This window comes from Hydra vulgaris, chromosome 15 (assembly GCF_038396675.1).
Source record: "Hydra vulgaris chromosome 15, alternate assembly HydraT2T_AEP".
Lineage (NCBI taxonomy): Eukaryota > Metazoa > Cnidaria > Hydrozoa > Anthoathecata > Hydridae > Hydra > Hydra vulgaris.
The window spans coordinates 43,145,199-43,161,405 of NC_088934.1; the positions used below are offsets into that span (position 1 = coordinate 43,145,199).

At 26.6% G+C, this 16,207-nt stretch overlaps 2 protein-coding genes across 2 annotated transcripts; one reads left to right on the forward strand and one right to left on the reverse strand.

Annotated features, from left to right (window-relative positions):
* Positions 1 to 2,370: 2,370 nt before the first annotated feature.
* Positions 2,371 to 5,011, forward strand: LOC105845678 (keratin-associated protein 4-3). Its single transcript, XM_065819062.1, has 5 exons — positions 2,371 to 2,528; positions 2,881 to 2,988; positions 3,058 to 3,165; positions 3,406 to 3,525; positions 4,897 to 5,011. The coding sequence occupies exons 1-5, from the start codon at positions 2,468 to 2,470 to the stop codon at positions 4,911 to 4,913; spliced, it is 414 nt and encodes a 137-aa protein (XP_065675134.1). The 5' UTR covers positions 2,371 to 2,467; the 3' UTR covers positions 4,914 to 5,011.
* Positions 5,012 to 5,832: 821 nt separating this feature from the next.
* LOC136091974 (jerky protein homolog-like) lies at positions 5,833 to 8,251 on the reverse strand. The gene is made up of 3 exons (XM_065819694.1): positions 8,210 to 8,251; positions 6,471 to 7,053; positions 5,833 to 6,314 (listed from the first exon to the last, which is right to left on the reverse strand). The coding sequence occupies exons 1-3, from the start codon at positions 8,249 to 8,251 to the stop codon at positions 5,833 to 5,835; spliced, it is 1,107 nt and encodes a 368-aa protein (XP_065675766.1).
* Positions 8,252 to 16,207: the final 7,956 nt, after the last annotated feature.

The window sequence follows — 16,207 nt, forward strand, 5'->3', positions numbered from 1 at the left end:
TACTAACTTTTGATTGTAAATATTTAATATGGGGAAGCCAAGATAAATTATTATCAACAAGTATTCCTAAAAGCTTTATATAATCTTGCTTTTTTATTTGTATGTTATTTAAAAATAGGTCTGGTAATTTTAGGGGAAGATTTTCTTTTTTGCATTTTTTTATGAAATAAGGTATACTTTGTTTTTTCAACGTTTAATTAGAGTTTATTCGCCATAAACCAAAATTCATGTCTGCATAAAGTTGTTTGATACTATTGTTGGAAAGACATAGGTTTGTATCATCTGCAAACATAATTGGGTTTAACTTCATCGACGCATCATTAAAGTCATTTACATAAACTAAAAATAAGAAAGGACCAAGTATCAACCCTTGCGGTACTCCACGCGAGATTTTAAGTATTCCGTATTCTTAATTTAGAACAACTTTTCATCCAATAGTAGACCATAGTAATTACTTCATAATATTTCAACTTTTCCAACAAAATACAATGATCAACAGTGTCAAAAGCTTTTGAGAGATCGATAAATATACCTAAAACAAACTTTTTTTTTTAAAGCTTTTATTTATTTGATCAACTAATTCAATACAAGCATGTTCAATTGAATGATTTTTGTGAAATCCAAATTGTTTTGAATAAAAGAAACTGTTTTTAGTAAAATGATCAAAGATTCTGTTGTAAACTTCACACGTTCGAATATTTTTGAAAATACAGAAAGCACTGATATAGGCCTGTATTTGGAAAACGCTAGAATGACCATCACTTTTATAAATTGGAAATACTTTTGCTAATTTAAGTAGATCAGGAAATACCCCTTGATCTAAAGAAAGTTTTATTATATAAAACAACGGTTTACTAATAATTTTTTTATTTGGAATAAGTATATTTCTGGGTGTATCATTAAATCCCGGTGGTTTATTCTTCTTTAAAGAGGAAAAAGCCGTTTCAAATTTTTTTAACGTGAAGTCAAAATCATGCAATATTGTGCCATCTGATGGTTTTAGTTTTTAAAAGAATTATAGGTTGACGAGGTTGGTGTAATTTTGTCATCAATATCAAGTCCAACATTTGTAAAATGTTTATTAAACTCCTCAGATATTTGTTTAGGGCAAAATATATCAGTATTTTTGATATTGATTCTTTTTGGTAGCAAAGAAGTTTTATTTTTATTTTCTAATTTATTATTATCTAATTTACATTTAGTAATTTGTTTGCTGTAATATATTTTTTCAGTTTTTTTAAGAAGATTGATAGAAAAGTATTTGTATGTTTTATAATTATTTTCATTAACTGCGTTTTTATTTTTAAGAAATTTATTGCATAATTTTGGTTTGGTTTTAGAATATTTTATAATTGTTTTATCCATCCATGGATTAGCAAGTGTTTTTGTTTTTATATTAATTAATTTGGACACGCTATATTGAAAATCTCTTGAAATTTGTTTAAAAATAAATTACACGCTTCATTTGCATTTTGACGTTTATAAACGTCACTCAAATTTTCTTTATATGAGTTGTGAAATAGAATGTATTAAGAGTTGAAAGGTTACGTTTTTTTAAGCTTAAAATTTTAGGTTGATCCTCCGAAATAGCTGTAACATTTTTTATGTTAATATATACAATGTTACTTGTAAAATGTTTAAACAGATAATAGGTTATTAACTCTTATATAGAATACCATTTCGTCATATAGTGTACAAGTCATACGTTGAGTCATTTCAATTGAACTATTCAAATTTTAGTTAATTATTTATTAATATTAGTAAAGCATATTTAACATTAATTACTTAAACTTTTATATGACGTATAAATGACCAGGCAGCATATCTGGTATCAATGCATATACCCTAATCAAAAAACTTAGATCCTATAAGTCCCTAATCAAAGATCCTTAGATCCTATAAGTCCCTAATCAAAAAACTTAGATCCTATCGAAATTTTGGAACCAAAAAGTATCAGACTCGACACCTTTGATCATACCAAATTAGATCATATCACTTTTTGATTAGGGGTAAAAATAATTATCGAGTTTGATAAAGTTATTTACTTCATGTTTAGTTTTTTTATTTAAAGATATAGAAATACCAGGCGATTGATGGAAATGCAAAAGTCATAACGAAACACCCATTAAGACTTTATAGTTGTAAAAAAGAATTTTTTGTGCATTTTTGGATTATATAATATGGAACATACAAGTATCAAATGCTAAAACTAGATGATTGATGAGCATTTTCCCATAAAACCTTTAATATTGTTGAATACGCACGAATAACTTACTAACGGTGAGTATTATCAAAGGTTAAAAAATTAACGTCACATTTACGTTGTCTTGTTAACAAATTAAGTCTACAAATTTAAAAACCTTTATTTACGTAATTAGTAAAAAAACTATAAAATTATGCTTTCGAATCATTTAAGTGAAACTTTAAAAAGAAATATATTTAGCTAAAATTGAAACTGATTGAAAGAATGAAATTCTACATATTTATGTTTATTTTGCATATGTCGCAGGGATTACCACCTATAACGCGTAAGTTACAAACCACTTTTTAATTATGAAATTAAAATTATCTTTAAAATAATTAAATTAAAAGTATCTTTAAATTTTTTTTTAGTATAAGTCTATAATGTTTTAAAGAATATCAATTCAATCCAACGTAAAGACAATAAAAACGAAAGAAAAAAGTTTCTCTTAAAATTTCTTTAAATTTCTTTTTTTTAAAATCTAGATAAAAACTTTTTATCGGATAAGATTTTTAGGGCAAAAGATTTTTGTGTGTTAATTAAATATCAATTATATATTAGAATTAAAATATTTTACATTGCTATTTAATGGATTTTAATATACTTTGAAATGATGGAATATCATTTTTTTATTTAAGCGTGTTTTCCAGTTAACTGTTTGGTTAACCCATGTAATAATTATAATTGTTCAATTGGTTCACAATGCGTTCCAAACTACTGTGGCGGTTGCAAGGCTGTGTGTAAACGTAAGTTCTTTTATTAAAGAAAGTTCGCCCAAAAAATGACAATTTTATTAATCAATTTTTTTTTTTTAGCTTGCGTAATAAGTTACTGCAAAGTTAACCCCTGCTTAAATTATCGTTGTTCTGTTGGATACCAATGCGTCCCAAATTACTGTAACGGTTGCTTCGCTGAGTGCAAAAGTATGTTATAATATATATATATATATATATATATATATATATATATATATATATATATATATATATATATATATATATATATATATATATATATATATATATATGTATATATATATATATATATATATATATATATATATATATATATATATATATATATATATATATATATATATATATATACAGGAAAATTCAAAAATAATTTTTTTTTAGTTATTTAAATGCTTAAGTTTATTTTAGAATGTCCGATCACCATCTGTAAACCCTGTACATTATTCTGCCCTAAAGGCAGTAAATGTATAGTTAGAAGTGATTGTGGAAAATGCACGTATTCGTGTTCCAGGCCAGTTATTCCAATCTGTAAGCCTGATTTATTATACTGATATTTAAATTTACTTTGTTCCATTTGTTTACTGTGGTGTTTTTTAAAAAGAGGCGTATGTGTTATTCTCACCTGCAAAATCTTGGCTCCTTTAGATTTTCTCCTTACTCTCATCATTAAAATACTTTTTACCTTTTGTTTTGCAATTCCTTTAGCGGTGCTATGTGACAAATTATTCAGCCCTCTTGGAGTTACGTTAATAAGAAATAAAAAAATAACAAATATAATGTTTTGCATAAATTCAATTGCCATATTTTTAACATAATTTTAATCAATTTTAAGAATTAGTGCGGAAAATTATTCGTTTGGCTAAAAATTAGTCTATCACATTTGTTTGAGCACTGAAAACATAACGCCGCATTATTGCCGATATATATACATATATATGTATATATATATATATATATATATATATATATATATATATATATATATATATATATATATATATATATATATATATATGCATATATATATATGTATACATATATATATATGTATACATATATATATATATATATATATATATATATATATATATATATATATATATATATATATATATATATATATATATATATGTGTATACATATATATATATATATGTATACATATATATACTATATATATATATATATATATATATATATATATATATATATATATATATATATATATATATGTATACATTATATGTATACATTGTTCTTAAAAGAACAGAGCAATTATGTATTAGTAGAAAATCACTTAACAAAATTTTTTTCCATTTAACACTGTGTTTCATCAACAAAGATTCATCAGATTTCTGATGAACCTTTGTTGATGAAACACAGTGTTAAATGGAAAAAAATTTTGTTAAGTGATTTTCTACTAATATATATATATATATATATATATATATATATATATATATATATATATATATATATATATATATATATATATATATAGATATATATATATATATATTTATATATTTATATATATATTTATATATATATATATATTTATATATATATATATATATATTTATATATATATATATATTTATATATATATATATATATATATATATATATATATATTTATATATATATATATATATATATATATATATATATATATATATATGCATTCATATATATATATATATATATATATATATATATATATATATATATATATATATATATATATATATATATATATATATATATATATATATATATATATATATATATATATATATATATGTTTTCATATATATGTTTGTGTGTTTGTGTGTGTGTGTGTATGCGTGTGCGTGTGTGTATTATGTTACACTGTCATTTTTTACCATTTTTGTTTAGATGAAAGAAAGAAATAAAAAAGATAATTCCCACAAAGCACAAGTTTTTTCTTAATAAACAAGTAAAAGTTGTAACAAAAGATAAATTTTGAAATATATATTTACTTGAAATTGTATTTTCCAAATGAAGTTATTCTTATGTCGTATACCTTAAACTTAGTTATTTTAGTGTCAAGAAAGAACTAATGTTAAACTTTACAAAATAACAACAAAAGGGTTGATTATCATTCTGATTACCATTGCTAGCCATTGAGCTAAATAACTAATTATACGTTTAATAAACTCTGATAGTTGGAATTAATAATCTAATAGTCGGATTAGTTTGGTTTACCTTAACTAAACACATTCTATTGTGAACAACCCTTTTCTTTCTAGGTTTTGAACCCAAACCTGTTGTTTTTCTAGCTGCAAATATGGCAAACATTTATATAATTAAAATAATACAATGAACGCTCTATGTAAGCAACTCATTTGAACCAATTTCAAATAAAAATGTTCTTATTGGGAAAAGTTGCTTATAGGCAAAAAAGGAGTATAAAAATACTTAAAGTCAAGAAAATATTTTTATTTATTTCTTTTACAAACTAATAAATTCAGTTTTTTTTGAAAAAGATAACATTTTACTATTATCATCATATAAGCCTAGTTATTAATTATATATATATTTTTTTAAATTAAACAATCAAAATATAATAAATCTGTCGTTTAGTACAGCACTAATAGCCTAAACAAACAAAAACAATAACATATATTTGTTCATGATAATGAACAAATATATGAATTGTAAATGATACACCCAGAAATATACTTTTTCTCTTATTTTTAGTAACAAAATAACCTAATTGCAGGGTAAATCATCTAATGGAGTAGTTTCACTTTCTACTTGGGGATTTTCTTCAAGGTTAAATGAATAATTTGCCTCGTCTTTTCCACTTGTCTACTTCATAATTTTAGTATCTGCTAAATTACAATCATTAAATATCGAATTATACAATCTTGCCAAGAGAATATCATCTTCTTCTGAAAAGTGATCGGAAGGAAAGTTGTATTTAATTTCATCACTTGACAAAAAATGATGTTTAAATGAATTTTGTATAACTGACACTGGAATTTCATTCCATGCCTGCACCACTAAGTAAATAACATCATTCAAGTTTATATTTTTCTGTGCTGAAACTGTTCCATCTTCTGCACTTAAGGCTCCAAGACATGCAAATAGATGTTTGCGATGGCGTTGTTTTAGTGATTTTATCACACTTTGATCTAATGGTTGCAATAATGGTGAGTCATTAAGGGGAAAGAACATAACTTTGAAAATCGGGTTACCAGTAAAATTATTTTCAGACACAAGGCAAGTTGCATTATTTATTAAGAGAAGGGCTTTTACTGGAAGATTTTTAGATTCAAAGTGTCGAGTAACTGAAGGTATGAATATATCATTATACCAGTCACTAAAAAGTGTATAAGTTTGCCAAGCATTTTTGGATAATTTTTAATATACTGGCAAATATATACTTTTGAAGCAACAAGAAAATTTCGATTTCCTTATCATCATCAAATTTAATTTATGTGTACCTGTAGCGTTTACGCATCGCATAATTGTTACTCTTTCCTTCATTGCCTTTCTTCCAGCAGCGGTTTTTTCAAAATTTGTAACGTTAATTTTATTGGGCAACCTTTTATAGATAAAACTAGGTTCGTCGCAAACATATATTTGTTCAGGCAAAAAACCATTTTCAGCAATATAATTTTTAAATTTATTTTTAAATGAAATTGCTAGTTCCACCTTGCAAGACATACTCTCTCTACAAACCAACAAAATCCGTATACCGTGGTATTTTTTAAATTTCGTTAACCATCCATCACTTGTTACAAATGTTTCAGGTCCATTATTTAATCTATTTACTTCAAGTGCTCTTAATTTTATCATTTCTTTTGTAACTAAATTGTTTAAATATCGCCGCAAGAAAACACTGTATCGCCGCAAGAAAACACTGTATTGCCGCAAGAAAACACTGTATCGCCGCAAGAAAACACTGAACTCTGATTCACATACGTTTTGAATGCTTCTTCTTTCTTTATTTTCTTTTACTCTACTTATTGTAGATTTAGCCACTTCGTTACCAATGTCCTTTGTTTTCTTATCATTTTCAATGTCCTTTAAAATAGATATTTTACCATTTAACAAAATTTAACGTCTTTTTTTTTTTCTGATTCATACTTTATGGTTAAATTTAAAGCACAAAAATTTTAATTTATTAATTAACAGAAAATAACAGAATTCAAGTAACTGCTCTGTTTAACAGAAATTCCCTTCAAAACTGGCAGCACAAAACACAAACATATTCCAATAACAGAATTTTTTACAATTTGAGGTTATGTTATTATGAACAGCTAATTTTACTTCTAAATTAATCTAAACTTAACTCAAATATTTAGCTTTACAAAAATAAGTTGCTTAATCAGAACAGTTGAACTAAAAAAAATTTCTTATATAGAGATTACTTATAGAGAGGTAGTTATGAAGTAGTTGTATATGAAGTAAATGTATAGAGGTTGCTTATTAAGAATGTTACTTATAGAGAGGTTGCTTAAAAGCAAATCTCTACATTACACAGTGGGCCAGAATGCACTTTTACTGGACAAAATTCATAACTAATAGAGTATTTAATTATTTTAGTTTAAATAATTTATTATACAACAATCAGTTTGGCTTTAAGAAGAATAACTCAACCGAGCATGCAATTATTCAGTTGGTACGTGAGATTTCCAATTCTTTTGAAAAATCTCAATTTACATTAGGAATTTTTATCGATCTTTCAAAAGCATTTGATACTGTGGATCATGATATTTTACTTTATAAACTTAATTATTACGGAATAAATGAAAGAGTTAGTAAATGGTTTCAAAGTTATTTATCCAACAGAAAACAATTTGTTTCTTGTAATGATCTTAATCATACACAGTTTTTAAATGTTTCCTGTGGTGTTCCGCAAGGTTCCATCTTAGGCCCTCTTTTGTTCTTAATATATATCAACGACTTGCATAAAGCATCAAATCTTCTAAGTATTATGTTTGCTGATGACATAAACTTATTTCTATCTAACAGTGACATCTACCTACTATTCTCCGTTATGAACAAAGAACTTCAAAACATATCTAAATGGTTTAAAAGTAACAAATTAACATTAAATGTAAACAAAACAAAATGGATTTTTTTCCACCCGCTCTCCAAAAAACGTTCTCTACCCCAAAATTTACCAAAAATTTTTATTGACCATAATGAAATAAAAAGAGATTCTGTAACTAAATACCTGGGGGTTTTCATTGACGAGAACATCACATGGAAACATCATATTAACTATGTCTGCTCGAAAGTTTCAAAAAGTATTGGAATTCTATATAAGGCGCGTACTCATTTAGATAAAAATAATTTAACTAAACTTTATTATTCTTTTATTCATAGTTATATAAGTTATGGAATTATTGCCTGGGGTAGTACTGATCAAAGTAAGTTACAATGTCTCCATCGCCGTCAGAAACATGCGATCCGTGTAATTAATTTTGCGGATCGGTTCTCAAATTCCTCAATATTTTTCAATCAAATGAAAATCCTCAATGTTTATAAACAAAACGTATATAAAAATTTATCTTTTGTTTATATGTGGAAGTATGATTTATCTCCTTTAATTTTTAAAGACCTTTTTATTTTGAAACCTCTAAGCAAGTTTAACATGAGGAATAATAACTATTTAAATAAACCACTCTGTCGAACAAAGTTCAATCAATTCTGTATCACTTATCGTGCAGCTCATCTCTGGAACAAAATTATTTTGCCTAACTTCGGCTTACCCCTAACTTATTCTGTTTTTAAAATTAAATTAAAAGATCTCATTCTCTCTATTGAAAATATCTTAGAATATTTTTAATTTGTCTTATGATATATAATAATTTTGAAATGTATGTTCAATCTTTGTTTTATACTTGTTGACAATTTGTTTCTATTTATCTAAGTACTATTTTAATATTTTTATGTTAATTTTTTACGTTCTCTTATTGTAAAAAGGCGTTTTTATAATACTTTATGTACTCTGTTTTGTAAAAGGCTCCTGACGATAAGATCATTTGATCTTCTTTTAGAAGCCTTGTTTGTATTTGAAAAAAATATGTAATTTATATATATTACGTCAAATGTAAACAAAAACTTACGAAAAAAATAAAAAAAATAAAAAAAACTAATTTAATATTAGAGCTATATTCACTAAAATTAGTATGAGTACTAATATGATGTCTGCGCTTTTTATGAAGGTAATATTTTTTTATTTCGTTGCTATGGATACCTTTATTTTGCTTAGCAACAACCTACTTTTGTTATCTGCAGATATTTTATAAGTGCTATATTCACTAAATTTGGCATGAGTACCAATATGAGATCACACTTCTTACAAAAGTGATAATTTTTTAAATTTAGTTGTTATGGATACTTATATTGCTTAGTTACCGGAACTTTCCTTAGTTACAAAGTGGTAAATTGATATTTGAATATCTTATCGGATTTTTGACCCACCTATATCGAATAAAAATTGAGTATTTAGGTAAATAATGTTTTAGGAATAATAAAAGCAAAAAATAGTGCAATTAAACGTTATCAATTTTAAATTACATCAAAAAATTATAAAACAATAATATCGTTTGAAGATTGTTTAAGTAATTGTAAAACATCTGAAGGAAATGCTTTATGATTTGTTTGGTGTGATGTTGATTTACGCAATGATGAAATAACAGGATCACTGGAAACTAGGAGTCTATTGATAAGATCAGTATTTGTTGCTTTTCTGGATGTTTTTCGGCTGAAATTTTCGCGATAAGATTTAAAGTCTTTATTTCTAGCCTCTTGAGCTTCCTCTGACATAAGTCCGATGGGTAATGTAAGGCTTTTAATTATGTCATGTCCATGTATCAATACTTTGTGAACTGATTGAGCCATGTAATACCATGGATAAAGGGACACATATAGTCTAAAAGTGTCAAAACAATAATCCTTGAACTTTAAGCAGTCTATTTCATATCCTGAAGAGAGCGTTACCAAGATAATGTAAAATCTGAATATAAGGTTTTGGTCAATACCCAGAATTTCAGCTGTTTGTTCATATGCTGCAAAAGCAGGCCTTGAGGTATTGCCATCGTTACTTGTTCCAGAACCACCACTTTTAGGGAAATCAACAACAAGTCCCATTTTGTTCATAAAATCAGTCTGAATCTTTTGTTTAGCTACAGATGCCTTTTCTTTGTGTTCTTTAGATCTTGCTTGCCACTTTCTTGTTTCTTTTTTATATGCAATGTGCAATAACATCTCAAAAAATCGAATCCATGCATGAAGACTGGAAAGACCATATTTGAACTCTCTGTTAGTATAATCTATATTAAGGATATCAAGACTATTCATATTTTTTGGAGAGACACCACACACTGAACAGCATTGGTATGAGTTATTTTTTTCAGATAATATTGTTTGAACCTTCCCATCAATCATTGTAAGTTCAATAATACAATTCACTTCAATAGAAGATCCGCAAACCTCTAATAAAATCATACCCAAGCTTTCTATCTCACTTTTAATGTACTGATCTTCTTCAATCACAGATTCCTTGGATTCCATTTTGTATGCAAATCTTATGGGTCTACAATAGGCTGTGGAGGACGACTTTTGATTTCTCCAAATAGGCACCTTTTCGTTGCTGTTGTTAAATCCAGTCAAATCCAATGGGACAAGACAAGTAATAAATAATGATTCTTCACGCTTTAAATCTCTGTTAATGTCGGGTTCTGATAAAAATTGTTTATAAATGCTTTGGCCAGTAGCACCATCAAAACCAGCCTTACACGTTAGTGTCATTGTTTTTATTGCTTTGTCGTTCAATATCAAGTGCCTTAGCACAGGTTCCTGAACTGCACAGATTCTTTGCAAAGTATGAGTCATTAAATCTTTTAAAGGAACTGAAGCTGAATAGTCCTCCACTGTTATGTTTGCAGGATAACATTTCAATTTTGCATCTCTGACATCATTGTAAGCGGGGTAGATGTTATATTCTTTCTTCAAGGCTCCGCTTCTAATCAATTGATAGGAAGCTTTTGTCAGACTTGCATCAATTATTAAAGCCAGTGCTTCGTCTGCTGAATATTTAGTTGCTTTATCTGTATTTGATATATTTAAAACATTCTTGGCAGCAATAACAACAGATTCATCTCTAAATTTTTTATTAGCAGCAAAAAATAATTCATTGGATGAATGAGATTCAATTAAACAAGATACACGCCGTTTTTTAGTTTTATTAGAACTATTATCAAATGCAACTGGTTTTTGACCACGTCTACTTGCAGTTGGTTCATTGTCTTTTTTTCTGACAATTAAATATTCATTAAGTCAGTTCACAAACTTCTTTTCAAAATTTTTCACGGTATAGTTTGCAGATTTCCACTTTTTTTTATACAAGTAAACAAATCGTTGAACAGCATGTCTAAAATCAACGTCTTTAAAATCAGCAAATTTTGGCTGAATAAATTTTAATATATCTTCAGTAATATTTTGTTTTGAAATACTAAGATTGTTTTTTTGGAGAAAATTATGAATGTCTAAGTTTAACAAAACCATATCTAAATAATTATTGTAACAAGTATTTTGTATTTAAAAGTAAAATGTTATAATATATATGCCGCCTGGACTACTAATACTTGTTAGTAATTAAGTTACTACAAGTGTTAGTAATTAAAATTAAAAGTAATTAAATTACTGTCAGTGTTAGTAATTAAATTACTAACAACTACCGAAAATATGTTGTTGCTATGTTATGCAAAGTAAGGTATCCATAGTAACCAAAAAAAGTTAACCTCATAAGAATTCTGAATCTCATTTTAATACATACCCCCAATATTGTGTATTTAGCGCAAGTAAAATACTGTTAAAACAACGTTAATGTAAAAATGAGTTGTTGCTATGCAAAATTTAGTACCATAGCAACCAAGTTAAAACATACATAAAATCTGAACGGGGATTTAAGGGGACGAGCAATCAATTAAAACTCGATTGAAGCATCATATAGCTCAAATAAATATAAAACAACGCATGGCAAATTGTGGTAATTATTAGTTATTGTGCGGCAAAAAATAAGTTTCTTAAGAAATTTTTTTTTTTAATCTGTGATTTTCAAAGTATAACTGAGATAACATGCTATAACAAATTTATTTCACACATTGGTTTTTCTTATCTCTAAATACTCTAGAATAACATGTACTAATTTTTTGTTTCAAAAACGTAGATGTAATTGAAATATAACACAACGTTGATGTCACCGTTAATTTTTTATTTATAATTTTTTTATTTTTTTATTTTATCTCAATATTCAAATGCTTAGAGTCCTGGTAACTAAGGGAATTAATATAAATAAATTATTAATAGATTTCTCCTAATATATGTAGATACTAAAATTAAATAGGTTTTCAAGATTAGACAACTAAAATTTTTCCCATTTTGTCCACCTACTGGCCCACTGTGCATTATAGCAAAACTCTTCATTATAACAAACTAAAATCTCTACATTATAACAAAGATTAACTATTAAAGTATTAAAAAAAATTAAGATATAATTTCTGCAGTGAAATTTAAATTTGAGCAAAAAACATTTATGGCACGTTTTTGTGGTACTATTTTCCACTGCGCGCCGCGGCTATTTTAATAAATTTATTATTAATAGTACCACAAAAACGTGCCATAAATGTTTTTTGCTCAAATTTAAATTTCACTGCAGAAATTATATCTTAATTTTTTTTAATACTTTAGTAGTTAATCTTTGTTATAATGTAGAGATTTCAGCAAATTTTATGTAAAAAGATAATTTTTGAAGCCCAACTGTTTCATATTTTTGTAAATCTTCAATTGAAGCTCATTTGCTTCGTCACTTTAAAAGTTATTTTCTATAAAACTTTTTATAAATAAGTATAAAGTGTTATACATTTTTGAAAGCATCATGCTATGGAGATTTTAGAACAAATTCATAATTTTAATTGTATGGTTTTGTTTACTAATAATTAAACTACAAAATGAGCTAGAAAATAAAAAATCCTAAAGTTTACCAATATTTTTAGTAGTCACCCACGCTTCCCCACGCTTTATTTTTGTAATTGATTTGTAGCTTAGATGTTCATAAAATTGGTTTATTAAAAATTAGGTGCGGATACATGCGGTTTCTAAAATTATAGATAAAAAAAGTGTTAAAAGTCAGAAAACAGAAAACTGCTTTTTATCGTGCTTTCACACTATATCTGTTTATAACAATAATTTTGCGTAAGTTATTTTGTCTATTTTTTATTAAGAATTGATTTTGATGGACATACATTCTATTATTAGTATTGTTATTGGTTGTTGTATATGAAGTTAAAATCCAAATATACTCTTTACGGCCATCTATATTTAACAAATGTTGTAATGGAATACTAGTGAAACACGAACTTTTTTAACAATGATAGATGGAAAAGTGGCTCAGATATTAACGGATACGCCTTCTGCATCTACATGTACAATAGGTGAAGCTACACGACAAATGAACGATTTGACTAAAGTGTCTGCTAGGCTCGATAATGAAAGTTCGTATTAATACGGACTATCCACACTACATGCCAGGATTCACACTACATGCCAAAAATAGTCAGCTAAAAGTAAAGAAAAAAATGACAAAAGAAAAAAAAGGAGACCTTGGTACAGAAACGTATTCGTGAGCAGCTAGGGTTAACCGTCAACAAACCGAAAAAAGTAAGTCGCTATACCAATTATGGTAATACTGCTAGAAAATGTTTTTACAATGCAAGCTGCTTTTCTGAAATCACTAGAGTAAATAAAAATTTGATTAAGCGACATAATTCTAGAAGCTCTCTCCTTAGGTGTTATGATAAATACTGAATGTTTTGGCACATAGGCTACAGAAACTGCCTACATTTATGTGAGTAATTATACCTTGAACTATATGCCGTCTTCAGTACACAAAATATTACTTCACGGAGAAAATAACATAAAAAAAATGGTCAACTTTCAGAAGATGCGCAAAAAAAAAGGTAAATGTTTTTTTAAAAATTTCAAAAGTTACGTGTTTGTTTTTATTCTTGAGTTTAGCCAAAAGCTCGTATAAATGTTTTTATATATATTTTTTGTATATGAATACATTTTCCAATTAAATAAGCATTTTATGTATTTTTTGCTGTTTCGAATACTTTAAAAGTTTTTTCATATAATTAAAAAGAACATGTTTAATTTAAAAATAAAATAAAAAATGAAAATTTTGAATTTTTTGATTTTTATTTACAAATTTTATACTTAAATTTTTTTTTTTATAAAATATATTTCTTTAGAAGCGTCATATACTACTTCACATTATGCAAAATTTCAACACTTAATCTTTAGTAACAAAAAAGTTATTGATTTTTGATCCAAAACAGACCTTTATTATCCACCGTGCGGCGCTGCGATTCAGATACGTTTCGTTAGCGGATAAGTCCGCGCTTTTTAACTTGTCGTAACTTATGATCTCGTTTCGTTGTTAAACACTGTTGTATACTCTTATTATTAATATATCAGAAGATAATAAAAAACAAGCTTAGTTAATGAGTAACTAAAACGATAGTTTAAATGTTTTTAGTCTTAGCTTCATTTTTACTTTTAAAAACAATTTCATTGTTTTAGATCATTTCCATCATTTTTTATTTGATTTTATGATTTTGTGATTATTATCTTAGTTATAAACAGTTTTTACTATAGGTCATAGGTTGAATTCACCTTAGTTTATTTAAGGTTTAAAGGATTAAAAATGGCACATTGGACAAAGTTATCAATTGCGCAGTTTAGAAAAAGGAAATCAGATAAAGAAATTGAGCTAACCAAATTGAATAAATTTAATAAAAAACTTCTTTATCCTCAAAAGTGTTCTGGCAAAACCTCTGAGACATCAACTTTAACATTAGAAAAGAATGAGAATATAGGCTACCCAGGCAATGACGAGTTTGACAAATTAAAAAAAAAAAAAACGGAAACTGCAAAAGATGTTCTCAAAATATAATATGATGAACAAAGTGAAAACTGATTTCTCAGATCCTACTTCTAGGGAAAGATTATTAATACACAAAGAAAAATTAGAAGCGTTTTTTGGTTGAAAAGACCCAAAACAAGTTTGCAAAGATTTTTCTCTCGGTAGAAAATCTCTATGTAGAAAATCTATATATAGAAAATCTCTATGTAGAAAAGCTTCTCTGTTTCGCAAAAATTTTTCTTTATGTAAAATAAAGTTATCAGGAGTGTAAGCACAAGCCTCGCTCAGAACAATGATTGGCATAACATATCAGTAATTCTCTTTTTACATGAAAAAGGTTTAGAGCACTTTCTAACTTTAATACTTGGAAGCGCTTCTGTGCAAATCTAAAGAGAAACATCCAAGTTAACCAGAGCAACTGGGAAAAATGCTGGGTATCCCACATGGGTCTAATTGTGATATTGTTAGCGTCATCCAACTGGGTCCTATTTGACGGGAAATGCAATAATGAACCCAGATATTTGTTCAGTAAAGCGCATTTTCTTAGTTTAAGTTTGTTTTTCTTGAATAAAAAAAGAAATTGAGAATCTGTATTCTAAAGTTCTTTTTTCATTCAAGTGTCGCATTTTTTATTTAACATAAAAAAGTTAAGGTACTATTAATATTAAACTCGCTGTTAAGGCAAAAATTTGTATTAGACGCATGATTATTTAGTATGACATAATTTGTATGAATTAGTTTAAAAAAAAGATTTCAATTTCAAAATGTTTTTAAGCTACAAAAAATTATTATTATACAATTACTTGGTACTAACTGTTTGACAATAGTTCTATTCTCACTTAGATGTTCTCTCATTACGCCGCCATGATTGCATAATAATATTCTTCTTTAATTTGTATCGTTTTTTCTTCTTTAGTGCTATCTTCCATTTTTACACTAAGTTTATTAAGTAAAATAAAGATTTGAACAATATAATAATTTATAGCATATATACTTCCAAAGAAATAAAGATTAGAAATGTTTATTGATAACATTAATTAGGACATACTTGCAGTGTGCCATATTTTGCGCATAACAAACAAGTATAAGGCAACTAAAGACACAAGTAAAAGATACAAGCCGGCTCAATACAGTATATAAACCGTGTACGTGTAAGATAACCATAGCTGAATTAGAGTAGAGGTTCAGGGAATGAAATTTATTTAAAAGCAAACATTAAAAACAAAACACTATTACTAT

What these genes read in the sequence shown, in the direction of transcription:
- LOC105845678 (XM_065819062.1), top strand. Translation starts at nt 2,468, where the DNA reads ATGAAATTCTACATATTTATGTTTATTTTGCATATGTCGCAGGGATTA. An exon ending in TTGCAAGGCTGTGTGTAAAC is followed by an intron (nt 2,989 to 3,057) that starts GTAAGTTCTTTT and finishes TTTTTTTTTTAG; the next exon opens with CTTGCGTAATAAGTTACTGC. An exon ending in TTGCTTCGCTGAGTGCAAAA is followed by an intron (nt 3,166 to 3,405) that starts GTATGTTATAAT and finishes AGTTTATTTTAG; the next exon opens with AATGTCCGATCACCATCTGT.
- LOC136091974 (XM_065819694.1), bottom strand. Translation starts at nt 8,251, where the DNA reads ATGATGTTTCCATGTGATGTTCTCGTCAATGAAAACCCCCAG. An exon ending in TCGTCAATGAAAACCCCCAG is followed by an intron (nt 7,054 to 8,209) that starts GTATTTAGTTAC and finishes TCTATTTTAAAG; the next exon opens with GACATTGAAAATGATAAGAA. An exon ending in GCGATGCGTAAACGCTACAG is followed by an intron (nt 6,315 to 6,470) that starts GTACACATAAAT and finishes TCATACCTTCAG; the next exon opens with TTACTCGACACTTTGAATCT.